General features: G+C 36.9%; 1 protein-coding gene across 2 annotated transcripts in view; it reads left to right on the top strand.

The window, feature by feature from the left end:
* The window catches only part of BNC2 (basonuclin 2), a 230,050-nt gene that overhangs the window by 201,218 nt on the left and 12,609 nt on the right, over positions 1-16,223 (top strand). For both annotated transcript variants that reach the window (XM_036403395.2, XM_036403396.1), the window contains one exon: positions 5,429-7,395. In XM_036403395.2, coding sequence (XP_036259288.2) covers positions 5,429-7,395 — 1,967 coding nt within the window. The remainder of the gene's footprint in view (positions 1-5,428; positions 7,396-16,223) is intronic.

Here is a 16,223-nt window from a genome sequence, read left to right as displayed (position 1 = left end):
TCAGTAGTGCTGCACTGTTTATTCCTGCTGCAGCAGTATAACTCAAGGAAAGGGCTGCTGACACTTAAACATTCATTTTTTCATACGGTTCCTGTTGGTGAAGGGAGGCTGGTGGGAGGTGGATGAAAACTGACAGCTGAGGGGAAAAAATTTCAACCATGCCTCTTTGCAGACTCAGTGTGTTAAATCTCATATTAGTTGCACATGTGAAATCACAGTGAGCAAGTATGCACATCTTTTCTTCATGTTTACCGGAGCAAAGGTGAGGGAGATTCAGCATGGTAAAAAATCCTATCAAGAAAAAGAGCATCTGATTGCCTGTGTGAGTGTATATTTCCATGGAAAACTAGATAGAGGGCTTACTTTGGTCCTACTGAGATCAGTGGGAGTTAGCCAAAATTAGTTAGAAATGTTGCCTACTGTCCCATCTGTACTAATGTGAGTTGGTGTGGTGCTGCACAGTTTTGGTAACTCTTACTCCAGGAGTAGTAGGACTACCCAGAGTGTAGCAGCTTGAAATTTAATTGTGAAGCAAAGAGATGCTTCTGGGAAATTCAGCCAAACAAAAAACAACAAACCCTAAATCATGGAAATTATGAAGGCTTTTCTTTATTGGAAACAAATGTGGATTTTTTTTTTGGTCTACACACTAATTAAAACCATCCTGTGCAATTATAGTATGACCAAATTAATATATTTCAGTCTGCTTTTCAACTGTTACAGCTGCATTCAAAATGTTTCTTTGAGATCAGCTAGAAAATACACAGATCCTTAGAAGAAAAATTCAGGCTATTCAGACCCTGAGCTGGCCTAATAATTTAATCAAACATGTATTTGTGCAATATTTTGTAACAAGGAAACTTCACTGATGTGCATCAAAATCCACTGTTTAAGTGCATATGCAAACTTACTAAAATATGAAGCCTAGCAATTGTTTCTTTTTTCTGAACAAGTTTGAGTGGTTCTCAGAAGTTATCACAGTAGTGCCTGAAAATAATCCCTGTCTCCCAGAACATAAAGCTAGTTTTAGAAGCAATTTATTTTTTAACCTTTCTATTAATCTCAGCCTTGTATGGGCATCTCTTGCTGTGTATCCAGTCAGGTGTATATATCGGTTTTTCCTATTCTAAGTGAATCAGTAAGATAGCACAGAACTGCAAAAAGTCAGTGTTGTATATGTACACCAATGTGTTTCTCTGTGTGTAAACATATAAGATTTCTGCCTGTAATGCAGTCATGGGAGCTTCTCACACAAAATTAAATTTAAAACAACTGATTTCATAATAGAAGTTCCAAGTTTACAGTGTATGTTTATGGTGTATGCTTGTGTAGACTGCCCTTATTTTCTAAATAGGCAGTTTTTAAACTGGGAGGTTTTAAAGCTCAGTTGAGAGATTTAAAGGCTGAAGGCCTTCAGGAAATGAAGACTCACCTTGACAACCCTCCCCAGTTAAGCTCCTAAAAATTAGAATGATCTTTGTGTCCATCCTCTCTTGTAGTTTGTGTCATTCAAGATAATCATCTTGATCGCACCATGTGTTCTTCTAGACACAGAAGTTTAAGACAAAATGTACCCTAACATATCCTGACACACACCTTTCTTCCTAACATATGGTCACCAAACTTCAGGAGGCAGGTTCAGGGTGATAAACCATGGCATTACTTTACAGATCTAATGTCGCATGTGTGTATGTGGATCTGTTTATTCAAATAGGCTTGAGTGTGTGGTTATAGTTAGAAAGGGTTATGGGTTATGTCCTGGATCTTTGGAGGTCAGTTTAATATAGTTTAAAGATCAAAAGATTTTCTCCAGCTGAAATTGTGAGAAAGAGATCTACACAGTAAAATAAAATTTAATAAATAAATAAGTAAATAAATAAAACAAAATCAAATTTATTAAATTAAAAATCAAAGCAAGGCTGTTTGGACAAGTAGGAAGAACATTAGTGTATGCTGTACAGATTTGGCTTACTTGTCTCCTGCCTGGCTTAGAGCTGCATGCATGCAGTGATATCTCTGTACTCACTGAGTTCCTTGTACACATTGTCACTGGAGGCTTGGCTTAATCAGTTGTGAGCTGAAAAAAGTAATATAAATTGGAACCCTTTGTCATGAAGTATTTAAATGTTGATATGCTTTAATGGCTTCGGGGAGAAAATTTAGCATGAGAGATTGTAAGAAACAAGAAATCGATTACATGTAAGAAAGGACTTGAACCTCTAATCAAGTATTACCATATACAGAAAGATCCCTAGCTAGTTATAGCTAAATTCAAATGGGATAATGGTTAGATTTTTTTTTTTTGTTAATTTTAAGTTTTATCAAAAAATGACATTCCTATTCACTCTTTATCTAGTTTTGCATAATACATGCTTACAATGATTTATGGAAAGTTTTCACTGTGTAAATATTGAAGCATATGCTAGACAGTATCCATAAGCAGAGAGGGTTTTATGAAATACAGGCATCTGCATATTTCTCTCTGTTTTTGTTGGGTAAAAAAGGCCAGAAAACTTCTTGCTGAAAATTAAAAAGGTAAAGCTTGATATAGCTAGTAGGAGTAGACAAGGAGTATTTAAGACCAACTTTATTGTTCCCTACTTTTTCTATGACAGCAAGGGTAACCCCATGACTGTCACATCCTTAACTGCCAGTTTGTCTGATCAGTGGGACTTAGCAGCTGCTGAAGGTCGAGTGCTCCTCCGTGTAAATTCTTAAACAAAGTGAAACAAAGGGTGATGGTGTCTCATCAAGAGGTAACTCATGTAGCTAAATGCCAGCTTTGCGCAGTTAAGATGTGGAGTAATTCCCTGAAAGCACGAAGGGAACCCCTGCATTTATAGGCTTGCCTGCCTGTTCTGTGTATGCAGAGAGCTGGCAGAGAGCTGCCATCAGGGAGGGACTGTGTGACACCACCTTCCCCTTACATGTGGGAGTCCGTTACAGGATCTCTACCTACTATTCTCATGAGCTATTGTTGTGCTAGCTGTGATTAACTTTTAATTACTTATATATCAGTTTTTGTAAAGCATATATCTGTTATATAAGCTTGATTTACAAATGAAAGCAAAACCAACATAAAATGTGGCAGTAGTACATTACAAAGCAGCCTGCAGCCAGTGGCAGAGAGGAATCCTAATTCAATGCAGGTAAGCACTGTGAATTAGACAATGTTATTTCCATCTTTAAACTATGGGAGTTACAGTTAGAAGGAATTAATATTTGTGATTTGGGATGGGAAATGTGTGCAGATAGATGAGGTCAGATATAACAGCGAAGGCCTAGAGATCAAAATCTGATTCAAATCGGTTTTGAAGCTCCATATAGGAATTATCCATATGTTGAGCTGCTATAGTTGGTTGGAAGTTGTTGAATTATATGTAAGAAACTTTAGATCTTACCACAGGGAAAGTAGCTAAAGTTATTTAGGTGGAAAAAACCAAAAATAATTTTGGATCTTTAAAATATGAACCTGTCCTTTAATTTTTTTTATGGCATTGGTGGTTTTTTCCTCCCACCCCTCACCTTATTTAGGTTTGGTTTTGTTCCATTATTTTTCTTGTTGGGGGTGATATTTGATGTTCCAGATGATTTCTGTTAGATAGTACTGACTGCCTGTAAACTACTGCTACATCAAGAACTGTAAGGACATAGAAATCAGACATGTCCACTGTGCTTAGGGGTGTTCAAAGGTGAACACATTTCCATACTAATGCAGCAAACCAAAACCAGCATCTGCATCATGATGTTTCATTCATCACCATAAATACAGAATGAACATTTTCTACACATATATGGGTTTTGGGGCTTTCCCCAAAACCTGGGTTGACTGGGTAAGATTTTGCAAGTTAATTGCTGTTGAGGGTTTTACTGTCTTTCAGGGTTTGATTGTAAAAGTTCATGTGTGAAGCATTTATAAAGATTTTGTAGTTGTTTCTAAGGTACTGAAGCATACATGGCATTAATCTTCAGCCAGAGAGGTGAACTGAGCTGAACATTTTCAAACTGAAATAATAAAACCAACTCTAATCAATTAAATACATGCTTTATTATTTGACATTGCAAAATTATATTTTTGGTACTCTAGGAAATGTGAGGGAAGAGAAGTATCAATCATCTGAAGACTGAAAATAATTAATTAATTTAATAAATAAAAAAATAAATCCAGGGGGTGAAGGGTCTGGAGGGGAAGAAAGGTATTTCAGACTTCATAATCAAACAAGAGTTAATGATTTTTGCAGCAGTGTGTAATCCAAAGTCTTCAGGTAAGGTTCTGAACCTGAGATTCAAGATGTAAAAAGATCAGAGGCAGTATGGTGGTCTGTCTTGTAAGGTTTTCAAACTGTCTAATGCATGAGGAAGCATTGGAATAATTCTGGTTTGATGGCCTTCCACATTTCTTGTTGGTTATAGTTACTGTGCTAATTTTATGTCCAGCATTTGCCCAAAAGGAAAGATGCCAATAAAATGATATATTCATTATATAAGTATTTTAATATGTTTTTATCAATACTTGCTTGAATGGATTGCCTGACATTACATTGCAGAATTTTTAAGTCCTACCTTCAGGCAAATCTCATGCTTACTAGCAAAAATGAAAGTGTGAAATGCTTTTTAATGTATATTTAACAACAGATAGTCTTGTGATTACTGATGTGTATTCTCTCTGGATTTTTCCCTTGCTATCAGAAGGCAATGTTAAGAGACAACATTTTTACACATTTATGCTATTTACATCCATCAGATCCTTACTTTTTTACATATTTTTAACTGTCATTTATAAGAAGGCTACAAAAAAAGTAATTTTTCAAGTCTAAACCATACCAAGGTTGCAAGTTTACAACCAATCAATTGCCAGTAATAGTCCAGGAAAAAAGGGATTAAGGTGCAAGTGTTAAGTGCTGTTTCCAAGACATTTTCCCTTGCATCAAAGTTTCTTATGAAATGGTTCAGTCTTGTATCTGCTCATATTTAAGGAGCAAATCTATCAATTGTATTTATTTAGCTCTTTCTAATAGTGTTATCATTTAATAGTGATTAAGGTACAATTTTCTGTATTTTAGAGTGGTGTGCACAACAGTTCATGTTTTACTAATTTATTCTAAACAGTAGCATTCTGCAGAGATCACTGTTTTTAAAATAAAAGTACTGAAAGCATTTTAGATCACAGAGTCCCAGGGTCTACATTTTGTGTACTCTGACACTGTTAAACTCAATCTGTTTTTTTTAACTGTGACTCTAATTACAGTATTTGCATGGATGGAAAGTTTGTGTTGTTTGGTCAAGTTCTATTAACACTGTTTGCATCTTGTTTTTTGAGCTTAGTGTTTCATGTTCAGGCTGCAGAGCACCTTCTTCAATAATTATGCAGAATCAATAAGCTTTTCTTTGTGTTTTGTCTTTGTTGTTTCTTTGATATGGCCTCTAGGATGCTGCAGGCAAGGTGCTGGACCGCTGGGCCATCATGTCCAGGGAAGAAGAGATCATTACCCTTCAGCAGTTCCTGAGATTTGGAGAAACTAAATCTATTGTGGAGCTGATGGCAATTCAAGAAAAAGAAGGGCAGGCTGTGGCTGTGCCATCTTCAAAGACAGATTCAGATATAAGGACTTTTATTGAAAGCAATAATCGCACCAGGAGCCCAAGTCTCCTTGCTCACCTGGAGAATAGCAACCCTTCCAGCATTCATCATTTTGAAAACATCCCGAACAGCCTTGCATTCCTGCTTCCATTCCAGTACATAAATCCAGTCTCTGCTCCACTTCTGGGGCTGCCTCCAAATGGCCTCCTGCTGGAACAGCCAGCAATGAGGCTCCGTGAACCAAGCCTTACAACCCAAAATGAATATAATGAGAGCAGTGAATCTGAAGTTTCCCCTACACCTTTCAAGAATGAGCAAGCATCCAGCAGGAATGCTTTGACCAGCATCACAAATGTGGAGCCCAAAACTGAGCCAGCCTGTGTCTCTCCTGTTCAAACACCTACACCAGTCAATGATTTATCGAAAACAGAGCATACAAAAAGCTCATTCCGAATTCACAGAATGAGGAGAATGGGGTCAGCCTCCAGGAAAGGAAGAGTGTTTTGCAATGCATGTGGCAAAACTTTCTATGACAAAGGTACTCTTAAAATCCACTACAATGCTGTGCACCTGAAAATCAAGCATCGATGCACTATTGAAGGCTGCAATATGGTCTTCAGCTCTCTCAGAAGCCGCAATCGCCACAGTGCTAACCCAAATCCCCGCCTCCACATGCCTATGCTAAGGAATAACCGTGACAAAGATCTAATTCGTGCTACATCAGGTGCCGCCACTCCTGTCATAGCAAGTACAAAGTCCAACCTAACTTTAACAAGCCCTGGGCGTCCACCGATGGGGTTTACCACTCCCCCTCTAGACCCAGTACTACAGAACCCTCTTCCCAGTCAGCTGGTCTTCCCGGCTTTAAAGACTGTCCAACCTGTTCCTCCGTTTTACAGAAATTTACTTACTCCTGGCGAGATGGTGAGTCCTCCAACCTCACTCCCAACCAGTCCCATAATACCAGCTGTGAGTGGCATGGAGCAGCATCCCCCTCCTCCTTCAGAGTCATCGGTACCTTCAGTGTTGATGCCCACCCCGGAGCCCAATGCAGATCTTGCCCCCAAGAAGAAGCCAAGGAAGTCAAGCATGCCAGTAAAAATTGAAAAGGAAGTTATTGACACTGCTGATGAGTTTGATGATGAAGACGAAGAGGTGAATGACAGGAGCACAATGGTGAATGACATTGGTCATGACAATCACTGCCATTCTCAGGAGGAAATGAGCCCAGGCCTGTCTGTTAAAGACTTTTCCAAAAGTGATAGAGGCAGATGTATGTCCAGACCAGACATAAGAAGGGCAGACAGCATGACATCAGAAGACCAGGAGCATGAGAGAGACTATGAAAATGAGTCAGAGTCATCAGAGCCCAAATTGTGTGAAGAATCCCTGGAAGGCGATGATCGCCTCCATGAACCTGGTGAAAAATCTATGATGCACAGTGACCGACCTGATGAAAACCACAATGACTCTTCCAACCAGGATGTCATTAAGGTGAAGGAAGAGTATACAGACCCTACATATGATATGTTCTATATGAGCCAATATGGACTGTACAATGGAGGCAGTGCCAGTATGGCTGCTCTTCATGAAAGTTTTGCTTCTACATTCAACTACAGCAGCCCTCAGAAGTTCTCCCCAGAAGGTGAAATGTGCTCCAGTCCAGACCCCAAGATCTGCTATGTTTGCAAGAAAAGTTTCAAGAGTTCCTACAGTGTGAAGCTTCACTACCGAAATGTTCATTTAAAAGAGATGCATGTCTGCACAGTGGCTGGCTGTAACGCTGCGTTCCCATCACGGAGAAGCAGAGACAGGTCAGTAAATATTAATTGATTTTCTGCATTATTAAATGTGTTGAATTATGGAAGAATAGGCAGTTTAGGCTATATGAAGAAATAGAGAGATGCACAGTAATGACAAGTGACAATTGTGTTCCCATGACATTGAAAGAGATTTATCACTTTAAGATTTTCATTGTTCCTTGGCATTCAGAATAGTATATATTGGGCCATCCTCTTAAGTGACTGCCTAGATAATAAATGTCATTATACTTTCTATATTCCTGTGAACATGTGTATTGTACTTCTGTTTATAAGCTACAGCCCTCATTACATTTATTTTCTTCTTCCTGTAACATTTAAAACAAGAAAATCTTCTATTAAGAAGTAAATATAGAAAATTATATACAATATAAATATCTCCATTGCATGCCTATGAAACCATAGAACTAGGAAGGAGGGCAAAGGTGGATGGGTGGTTGAATGAAAAGATGGAGATAGGTAATAAAGGACTGGAATTATTTCCATCCTCATAGGGTCATACAAAAGCAAACAAGAAGCATTAGAAGGTTGTTCTTTACTATTTTTAAGTTTTAAAACTAGGCGCTATGTTGTAGTGAGAACAAGTAAATATCAAGAATTAAGAAAATCATTGTCTGTTTCTTTAGTAGAACCTACACACATCTCTATCCACTATGGTCATTTAGATTACGTTACTATTTTCTGCATGTGAGCAACTGCCTTCTCCACCAGTTGAACTTATGCACATTCAGAGAGAAAAGGCTCCTCTACATATTTTTAAGATCAACCAGAGTATATTCTGCTGGCCCTTCAGATGACATCATGCCTGAGCTATGCTGCATCAATACAAAAGCAGTTGGGCTTAAACAGAAGCAGCTGGTCCATAAACTCTTTGGTTTAGGGTTTGGTTTTTTTGTTGTTTTGTTTGGAGGGTTTTTTGGTTGATTTTTTTATAGACTGTTCTTTTTGATTCCTGAGGAGAATGTAATACAAATGGAATTTGTCAAAGTGATAGGATAACACAGGTATTTCATACTTGTGGATAGCAACTCTCTCATTTGATGATCATACTGTCACCATAACAAAATCTCTCTGGTTCATGGAGTAATGGTGAAATTGGTTCACCTCTTTTCCTTTACTTGCATTTCATATTTTTTCATTAGGCTGTAAAAATTCAGCAGACACAGTAAGGAAATTAAAACTAGCTAAAAATTTCATACACAGCTCCTGATTTGTTTTTGTATTTTTTCATTGAAATTGATGTGGTTTGAAAGGGAATATTTCTTATCCTTTAAAATGAAAGCAAGTTAGTGTTAAGGATATTGAGGACCCAAAATTCACTGTTTTGATGAAGAACACCATCCCTAAGTATCTCATGTCTTCTCCTATCATTTATGAAATCCATTAAACAGAAAAATATGAACAAATATAAGAATACAAGTTCAAAACACCGAAGAGGGACAATCTAGGAAGCTTGCATTTCAGTAGGTTAAACTACTAGATAGAAAGCAGGTAGATCTAAATTAAGACTCAATTTCTTGCTGTGTGCTGATAAGTTTTATGAGTCTTGAATTTGACAAGGGAAGTATGTGAATCAGTAGCAAAATCTATGCTAAGCTTAGATGTGTGAAACCCCTTTCAGTTCCTGAAATCATAATCTTTGTTAGTCAAGAATTTGGTTTGGTCAGTCTGTTTCCTTAAATGAATTATGAAAAATCAGTCATGTAGTCCACAAAACAGCTTTGAATTGAGCATGAGATACAAGAGTTGATTAACTTTAGGATGTGGAACTTTATGCAGTGTATTAAATTTCAACCATAGTACATTGAAAGATCAAGGTAGTAATAAAGTTAGCATAGTAAAGTTTTAGACATTCTAAGAGTGACTGTGATGACATGCATAAAATTTTTCCAAGACAAGAACCTGCATATAGGACACATTTTGAATTTTTTTGTGATATACATTGGATACTACTATTAAGCTTATTGAAAGAAACATGAAATAAAAAACTGATTTAGTGTCTTAAATTGCAGGCTGCTAATTTAAAGATAAAATTGTTATTTCCATATCATTTTGACTTGTGTAGTGGACAAGGCCCTCTTCTTTCATCATTCCATTAGTAACATTCAGAATATGGTTCAGTTATGTGCTGCACCTGGGACAAAAGACTTTTTGCATATTATATTCTTTAATGGTTCTGTAATTCAAAAAATTTACAGGTAATTCAAAAATTCAAAGACAAAACTTTTCATTTTGTCTGTCTGCTACTTAAGTAGGATTATTCATTGCTCAGGTTTGTCTTTTAGGTTTAAGTTTCCTCAAAAAATGAGCATGCATGGTACAATTTGTGTGCCCTACTAGTTTTTATTAGTTGTTTATCAGTTTTGATTCATAACAGTAGTCAGGAAATGCCATTAAAGAACCAGGAAATTCTCTCATGGTTTATGATAATTCTTTTAGATACTTGAGCAAGAAACATATACAAAACTTCCCTGGGCTATCCATTTTTATCTAGAAGTGCAACATCTAGAAATGTGCAGAAATGAAAGCATAGGTACAGTATGTCAAAGAAAGCAAATGAAAGATTTAAGCAACATTATCTAATACTTTGTCCAAAAACTGGCAGTTTTGTTAAAAAAAAAAAACAGGAAGTAAAAGTTAAATCAATGTATTCTCTCCCCCTGCCCCCTTTTTTAATTTTTTTGGGTGTGTTTGGGTTGTTTTTTTTTGTTTTTGTTGTGGGAGTGATTTTTGTTTGTTTGCGTCTTTGTTTTGTTTGTTTGTTTGGGGGTCTTTTGCAAACTGTTTAATTACCCCCAAAATTTTTCCATTAAATTTGTTTTAGGTTTTTTTTCCTCATCATCCTTTTGAATATCTATAATTTTCTCTTTTTTTTTTTCCGAGAGAGAGATTATATGCAGTTCCCAGCCTTTCAGATTATGGAGACCACCAGAAAGATAACTAGATAATTAGATTAACAGGATTGCAAAGTGAGAACTTCTTCCAGCCACTTAAATCAATTTCACTTAAAAAGTCAGGAGTGTTTTGCTAACAATTGCTGTATGAGAAATAAGGGTTAGCTACCTACAGCACAAAATAATAACTCATGGATAATATTTGAAATGGATTTGCATCCCATTTTGCACTCATTACAAAAGTCTCTGTGATTTGCTTGTGCTGAGTCATATAATCTTTGATTAGCTGGAGTGTCTTTGCTTTGAAAATGAAAATGAATTTTTTTTTTCAGTACTTCCTGTACTATCTCTGAAATGAAATCAGAGTTCTAACTATTCCATAGCTTACAGTCTTGTGAAGTTTTTATCCTTTTTTTTTTGTCATTTTATGAAGCCTAATTAATTGTATTAATTACATTGTTAATCTTAGTATAACTAGTTATATAGCTAAAACTCAAAACTCCAGCTATGTTCTATAATAAAATACAAGTTTAGGTGGAGATAGATAACATTGGCTGATTATTTTTGTTTCCTTTAGAGGCATCTGATTTGGCTTAAGTCCTTTTCCAATTTAACTCTAGTTAATCAAAGGTTAATCAAATTTTCCCCCTTGTACATACACAAAACCCCAAATTGTTGACAGCAGGTGGAGCTACTGTAAAAGGGGCTTTGGAAAGCAGGGGTTGTGATACAGACTGCTTGTTACCAGCAGTAGCATATCGCATCAGGAGAAAAAGCAGTGCTGCTTGGACAACAGAGGGGTTTTATCTGTGTCAGAGCTGCAAACCCTGCCTTTGCAGAAAGCATCATGTAGCAATTTGTGCTAAGGTTGACCAAATCTACCTTTATCATTCCTGCATTGTTCCTGCCAAGGTCAACACCTGCATAAATATCCTTCTGCCTGCAGTGTTGGAATATCCACTGAGATCTTTGGCCAACCAGTGCTAATCTTTGCAAATTATGGTCAAGATCACCAGAAGATTTTAGAGTACCACTTTGCATATGGTTTTTTTTCAATTCAGGAGGAAGGGAAGCAAAGTAAGACTTCTTTTCCTTACTATCAAAGACCCAGAAATACTGTTATCCCTTCTAAAAATTAAACAGTACTGTTTTCCAATAGTCAAGCTCTGTTTACCCTAGATATTTTTAAAAGCACCTATTTTCATCATTCTTCTTAGTTACAAGCAGCATCACTCATTGAATCACCCTTAATGCCTAGATTTTTTGGTCTTTTCCTCAGAGTAGTCTTTCTGACTTCTTTAACTAGAAGCACTAGACTTGAGTAAACCACCTTTTCATCCATACTTCAACAACCACTTCCTGAATAGCTGTTCTTCCATTTCTGTTCCTGTATTTACTTCAGATGTCCTTTCTTCTGAAGACATGATGTTCAGACTAAGTCTTGTTGCAAAAAGACAATGGAGAATAAATAGGAAAAGAGACAATATTAAAAATTTTGTCAGAAACAATGTCATAAGCCTCCTTTTGAATGGAAAGGCATCTTTTCAAGCAACTTTTTAGATGGAAGAGAGATGGGAAGAAGGTACATTCCCTTGAGGACTGACTATTTGAATGGAATGATTTGCCCTTGGGGATTGAATTCTCTCTGGAGTCAGAGAAGATCTTGCCTGCAAGTGAGAAGAAAAGGCCAGTGGCCGCAGTAGTCAGATTCCCCTGGAATCTCTTTCCCAGCCTCATATATGAGTTTTATCCCAGCACACACTGAGTTTAGCACAAGGTGCAGCTGCTCAGAGAATGATCCTGAACAGTGGATGAGACATTTGGATGGGAGGAGGGAAGAATTATTTCCTGACCGAATGGGACAGCAATGCCAGAGTTTCATCTAAGTCTTAAGTAAAGGTCTGAAAGGTACAACTTAGAGTGGTTGGCTTCATTTTTGTCTATCACCTACGAGAGCCAAGACTTTTATGGTCAAAAACAGTGATGAAACAGGTGGTAGGTGGACCTCTTGCTTTCATTAGGTCTTGCTGAGAAACTTTTTTTTTTTTTGGAGGAGAAATAGAGCCATCTTCTCAGTTGGACTTAGTGCATGCTAAATCTCCATTGCACCTCACTATTGACACTACTAAAGTCAGTTTAAATAAAGGTTTAAGCTAGGACACAACATTAATAACAATAGGTGACTATGTTTTCCTTTCTCTCAAAGTATGGAAAATAAATAAATTCTCAATGTACCTGTTCAGAAGAACAAACCCAAACTTTTCATTTTGCCTGTCTGCTACTTAAGTAGGACTATTCATTACTCAGGTTTGTCATTTAGGTTTAAGTTTTCTCAAAAACTGAGCATGCATGCATATGCATGTGCATGTGTGCGTGCGTGCATGTGTGTGTGTTCCACAAGATGGGAAAGGTAATTGAGCCCCATGAATAAATTTTAAAACAAAATAATATCTGCTCAGGGTGACTTATAAATAAATATGAGGCAACTATTGACGTCAAGTGTGATCATGCCATTTGATTGCAAGTTAAATCAGTCCAGATTTAAAAACGTAAACTCCTTGATTTGTATGGAGCAAGACATCTGTAGGTGGTTTATTAAAACCTGCTGATGTTTCCAGAACTAAATTTGTGCAGATATGGGCCTCTGGGTAGCTGTATGGAAAAAGCAGAGAAATACTTTTTGTCTGGTTACCTGACTTCCGGCCTTTGTACAGGTGTGCTTGAATAAATTAACATCAGTTACCTATGATAAGCCACTGTAAACATTATCAAGGGAGGTGAAGATGTGAGAAATCTGTTACCTGCCTCCTGTTATCACCTCCTTGACACAATCATCCTACTGGGCTTGGAATCTTCTGCAAATAAGTTTTTAGAGAACTGTTTTCTATAAATGCTCTCAATTTTAGCTCCAAGAAATATAAGACTTTGCATCAGTCCATGATAATTATTACTGTATTCCCCAAATATAATTAGCTGTCACATACAACTTGGATTTCCTCCAATAAGAACAAGAAAATCCAATTTTAAGACATTGGGTGTTTGATGAACCATTTGTAAAGAGACAAAAATTGTATCTGATACATTTTAAAAAATATAAACACATTTTACACCTGTACTATTGCTTCTGGACGTGATGCAGTTCACAAAGAGACTAGCTGCATATCCAATACAATTGAATGAACCATTAGGTTTTCTCTTGCAGAGACACTAAGATGTGTGTCATTGCTAATGTTCACATAACTCTTCCTTACCCAAGAGAAGCTGTATCATAAAGAAACATTTTGTGCCACACATAACACAGATCTACTGATCTAACCTCTTCCATGAGTAGTCATGTTGAACACAGACTGCCTGTCATATTGCATACTCACCAATGTGAACAGAAGAAGCAGAATTAAAACTAGAATGCATATAAAAATGTCTTCACAAGATGTTTAAGTAGATTTTAAATAAGATTTTTAAATTTAAAAGAAAATAAAAAAATTGAAGCATGAGTCTATTTATGTGAGCAAATATCGAAGCATCAGTTCTGGTGTGGAGGGAGTTTTTCCCAACTACATACAGTCATTTATTTGGGATTTGAATTGGAGGTGGTGGTTGTTTTTTAAAACAACTTGCTGTCTACATTTTCTTGTTCTGCTTTGGTATACAAAACTATGTCACTAAGAGAGGGAGGATACAGTTTTTTATGCAGTTCAAGAAGCCTCATTTTTATATGAACTTGCAAATGAGCCAAGATATTTTCAGTGACCTGAAAAGTTTATTTAAACAAACTGCTAGACCAGGATTAACATAGGTGGGAAGCATAAGTAAAACATTGAAAAGACTAGCCAAAAGCAGAACATGTATTGAGCAATATTTTTGCCTGGTATTTATTGTGACAAATAGTGTAAATGTTTAATGTGTTTTGTCCAAGTTTCCTGCATAAGTTCTGTGTGTTTTCTGTTTGGTGAATGAGATTATCTGGGAAGACAGGACAGGGAACATAACAGCCTATCATAATATCCTGGTTGCCCCTAGGTTCCTAGAAAATACTGGAAGAACCACAGATTTTCCAGAGAGAGGGAGACAATTATTTTCCATTCATCTGAGTAAATGTAAAGCTGTTGCCCATTTATGAAGATGCCTCGTCTTCCCTCAAGTCTTTTGGAATGGGTTAAATAAAACATCTACCCACATAAGTTCCTGCAGGGAAAGCCTCTAGCTGTTCTTTTATACTTAAGAGCAGAAGGTTGTAAGATTTCTGCCACAGTGAAAGAAGCTGGAGTTTACACATAGAAGATAACACCAGGACACTGCATCCAAAAGTCTGCTTGGAACAAGACACTGCACACTCTCAGGTGCAGGAGTGTGGGGAGAAATAATGAACGGTGAGGGAAACAAATTTATTACTGCCCTTTGGATTTACAGCTTTCAGTGAAGGACAGAGACAGGCAGGTAAATGCTGTCATACATACAATCATGATCCATTCATTTGTCAGCTGTGCATGTCTGTTTGAAAAGAGAAACTCTCAATTCAAGAAGTAAACTTTTCATCAGCTCTTATACCCTGACCAAAGCTTATTAATAGCTGAGACCATTTTCTTTTCCCCATAATGACAATGCTGCTCTTTCCCCTAGATTTGAGCTGTTTCATTCATTGGAACATGAACTGAGTGACTGTGTTGGGACATATACGAATTAATGTGAGTAAGAAAATTGGTGAGGCAAGTCTTATGAATGAAAAAAACAAGCAAACAAACAAGCACACACACATAAAAAAACCCCAAACAAACCTGAAAGAGGGAAAATTTACCATGTGTAGATGCCTCAAAATAGCTATAACACTTTGTTAAATGATAGTATGCCAGTTCTGTCGGTATATCTACACAGAGATTGACATTTCAAAATGTATTTTGAAGTAGAATTATGTAGCAGGTGATCAGTATGTTAAAACAAAGATCATTTGGATTTCTATTCAATTCCTTTTTGACTACTGAGGCAGGTGAGACAGGAGAATTTTCCACTGAAATACATCATAGTAAAATATGTTACTCAAAAACAGTTGTCAGTTTATGGGCTCTGGGGAAAAGAAACTCAAAATCCAACTTCTCTAAACCTGGAACTTTTTTTATGATTATACAAGCTGCTAGTCATTAGCAAATATGATGGGGAGTAACAGCAAATTTGTGAAGTAGAGCCTATAGTTTCAGAAATATACTGTTCAGTTAGAAAATATTAGTGGTAAAGCTAAAAATACTGCTCACTGCTTATCTCAGAGTGATCCCAAAGGAAGACACAAAGAGTTATGAGAGAGAATTAAGTGCTCCACAGTGTCAAGGAAGAGAGCACTGTATAGGTACTGCAAGTGCACTGCAAGACACAGTGCACAGCTTTTTACTACCCCTTAATCCTGACTAGCAGTACTAGAAGTTTGCTATCCTTTGTCTTTTCAGGCAAGCAGTGCCACACATCATGTACCAGTATTTGTGATGCTATGCTGTAGTACCTCAGTAGAAACCACTCATTCACGTCCAGCACGTACGCATAAAATGTTCTCTAATGGTACCTCTAGAGGTACCTCAGATGGTCTTTTGGGACCTGAGGTAACATAGGAATATCTCAGGTGAGATACCTCTTACGGCTCATCACAAGTTAAAATTTTAATGGCAAACACTGGATATTTCCTGACAACAGTTTTAAGCCCACTGCTTCTAAAAAAAAAAAAAAACTAAGGCTTTTTGTAGTGCTTCCTGCTTTCCAGCAACATCTTTTAAATGAGCAGTTTGCCATGTGCTAAAAAAACTATTTTTTAAATTATTTTTTTAATTAAGAGTCTATTTCACATTTAAGCTTGCCCTGAATAGTATTGCTTTAAAAGATCTGTCTAAGAAATAATTTAACATTCTTGCCATGAGGCACCTTCAAGCTTCATATAAATGGACCTGG

This window comes from Molothrus ater, chromosome Z, assembly GCF_012460135.2.
Source record: "Molothrus ater isolate BHLD 08-10-18 breed brown headed cowbird chromosome Z, BPBGC_Mater_1.1, whole genome shotgun sequence".
Lineage (NCBI taxonomy): Eukaryota > Metazoa > Chordata > Aves > Passeriformes > Icteridae > Molothrus > Molothrus ater.
The sequence above is the reverse complement of the archived record's forward strand: the minus strand, read 5'-3'. Positions and strand labels throughout refer to the sequence as shown.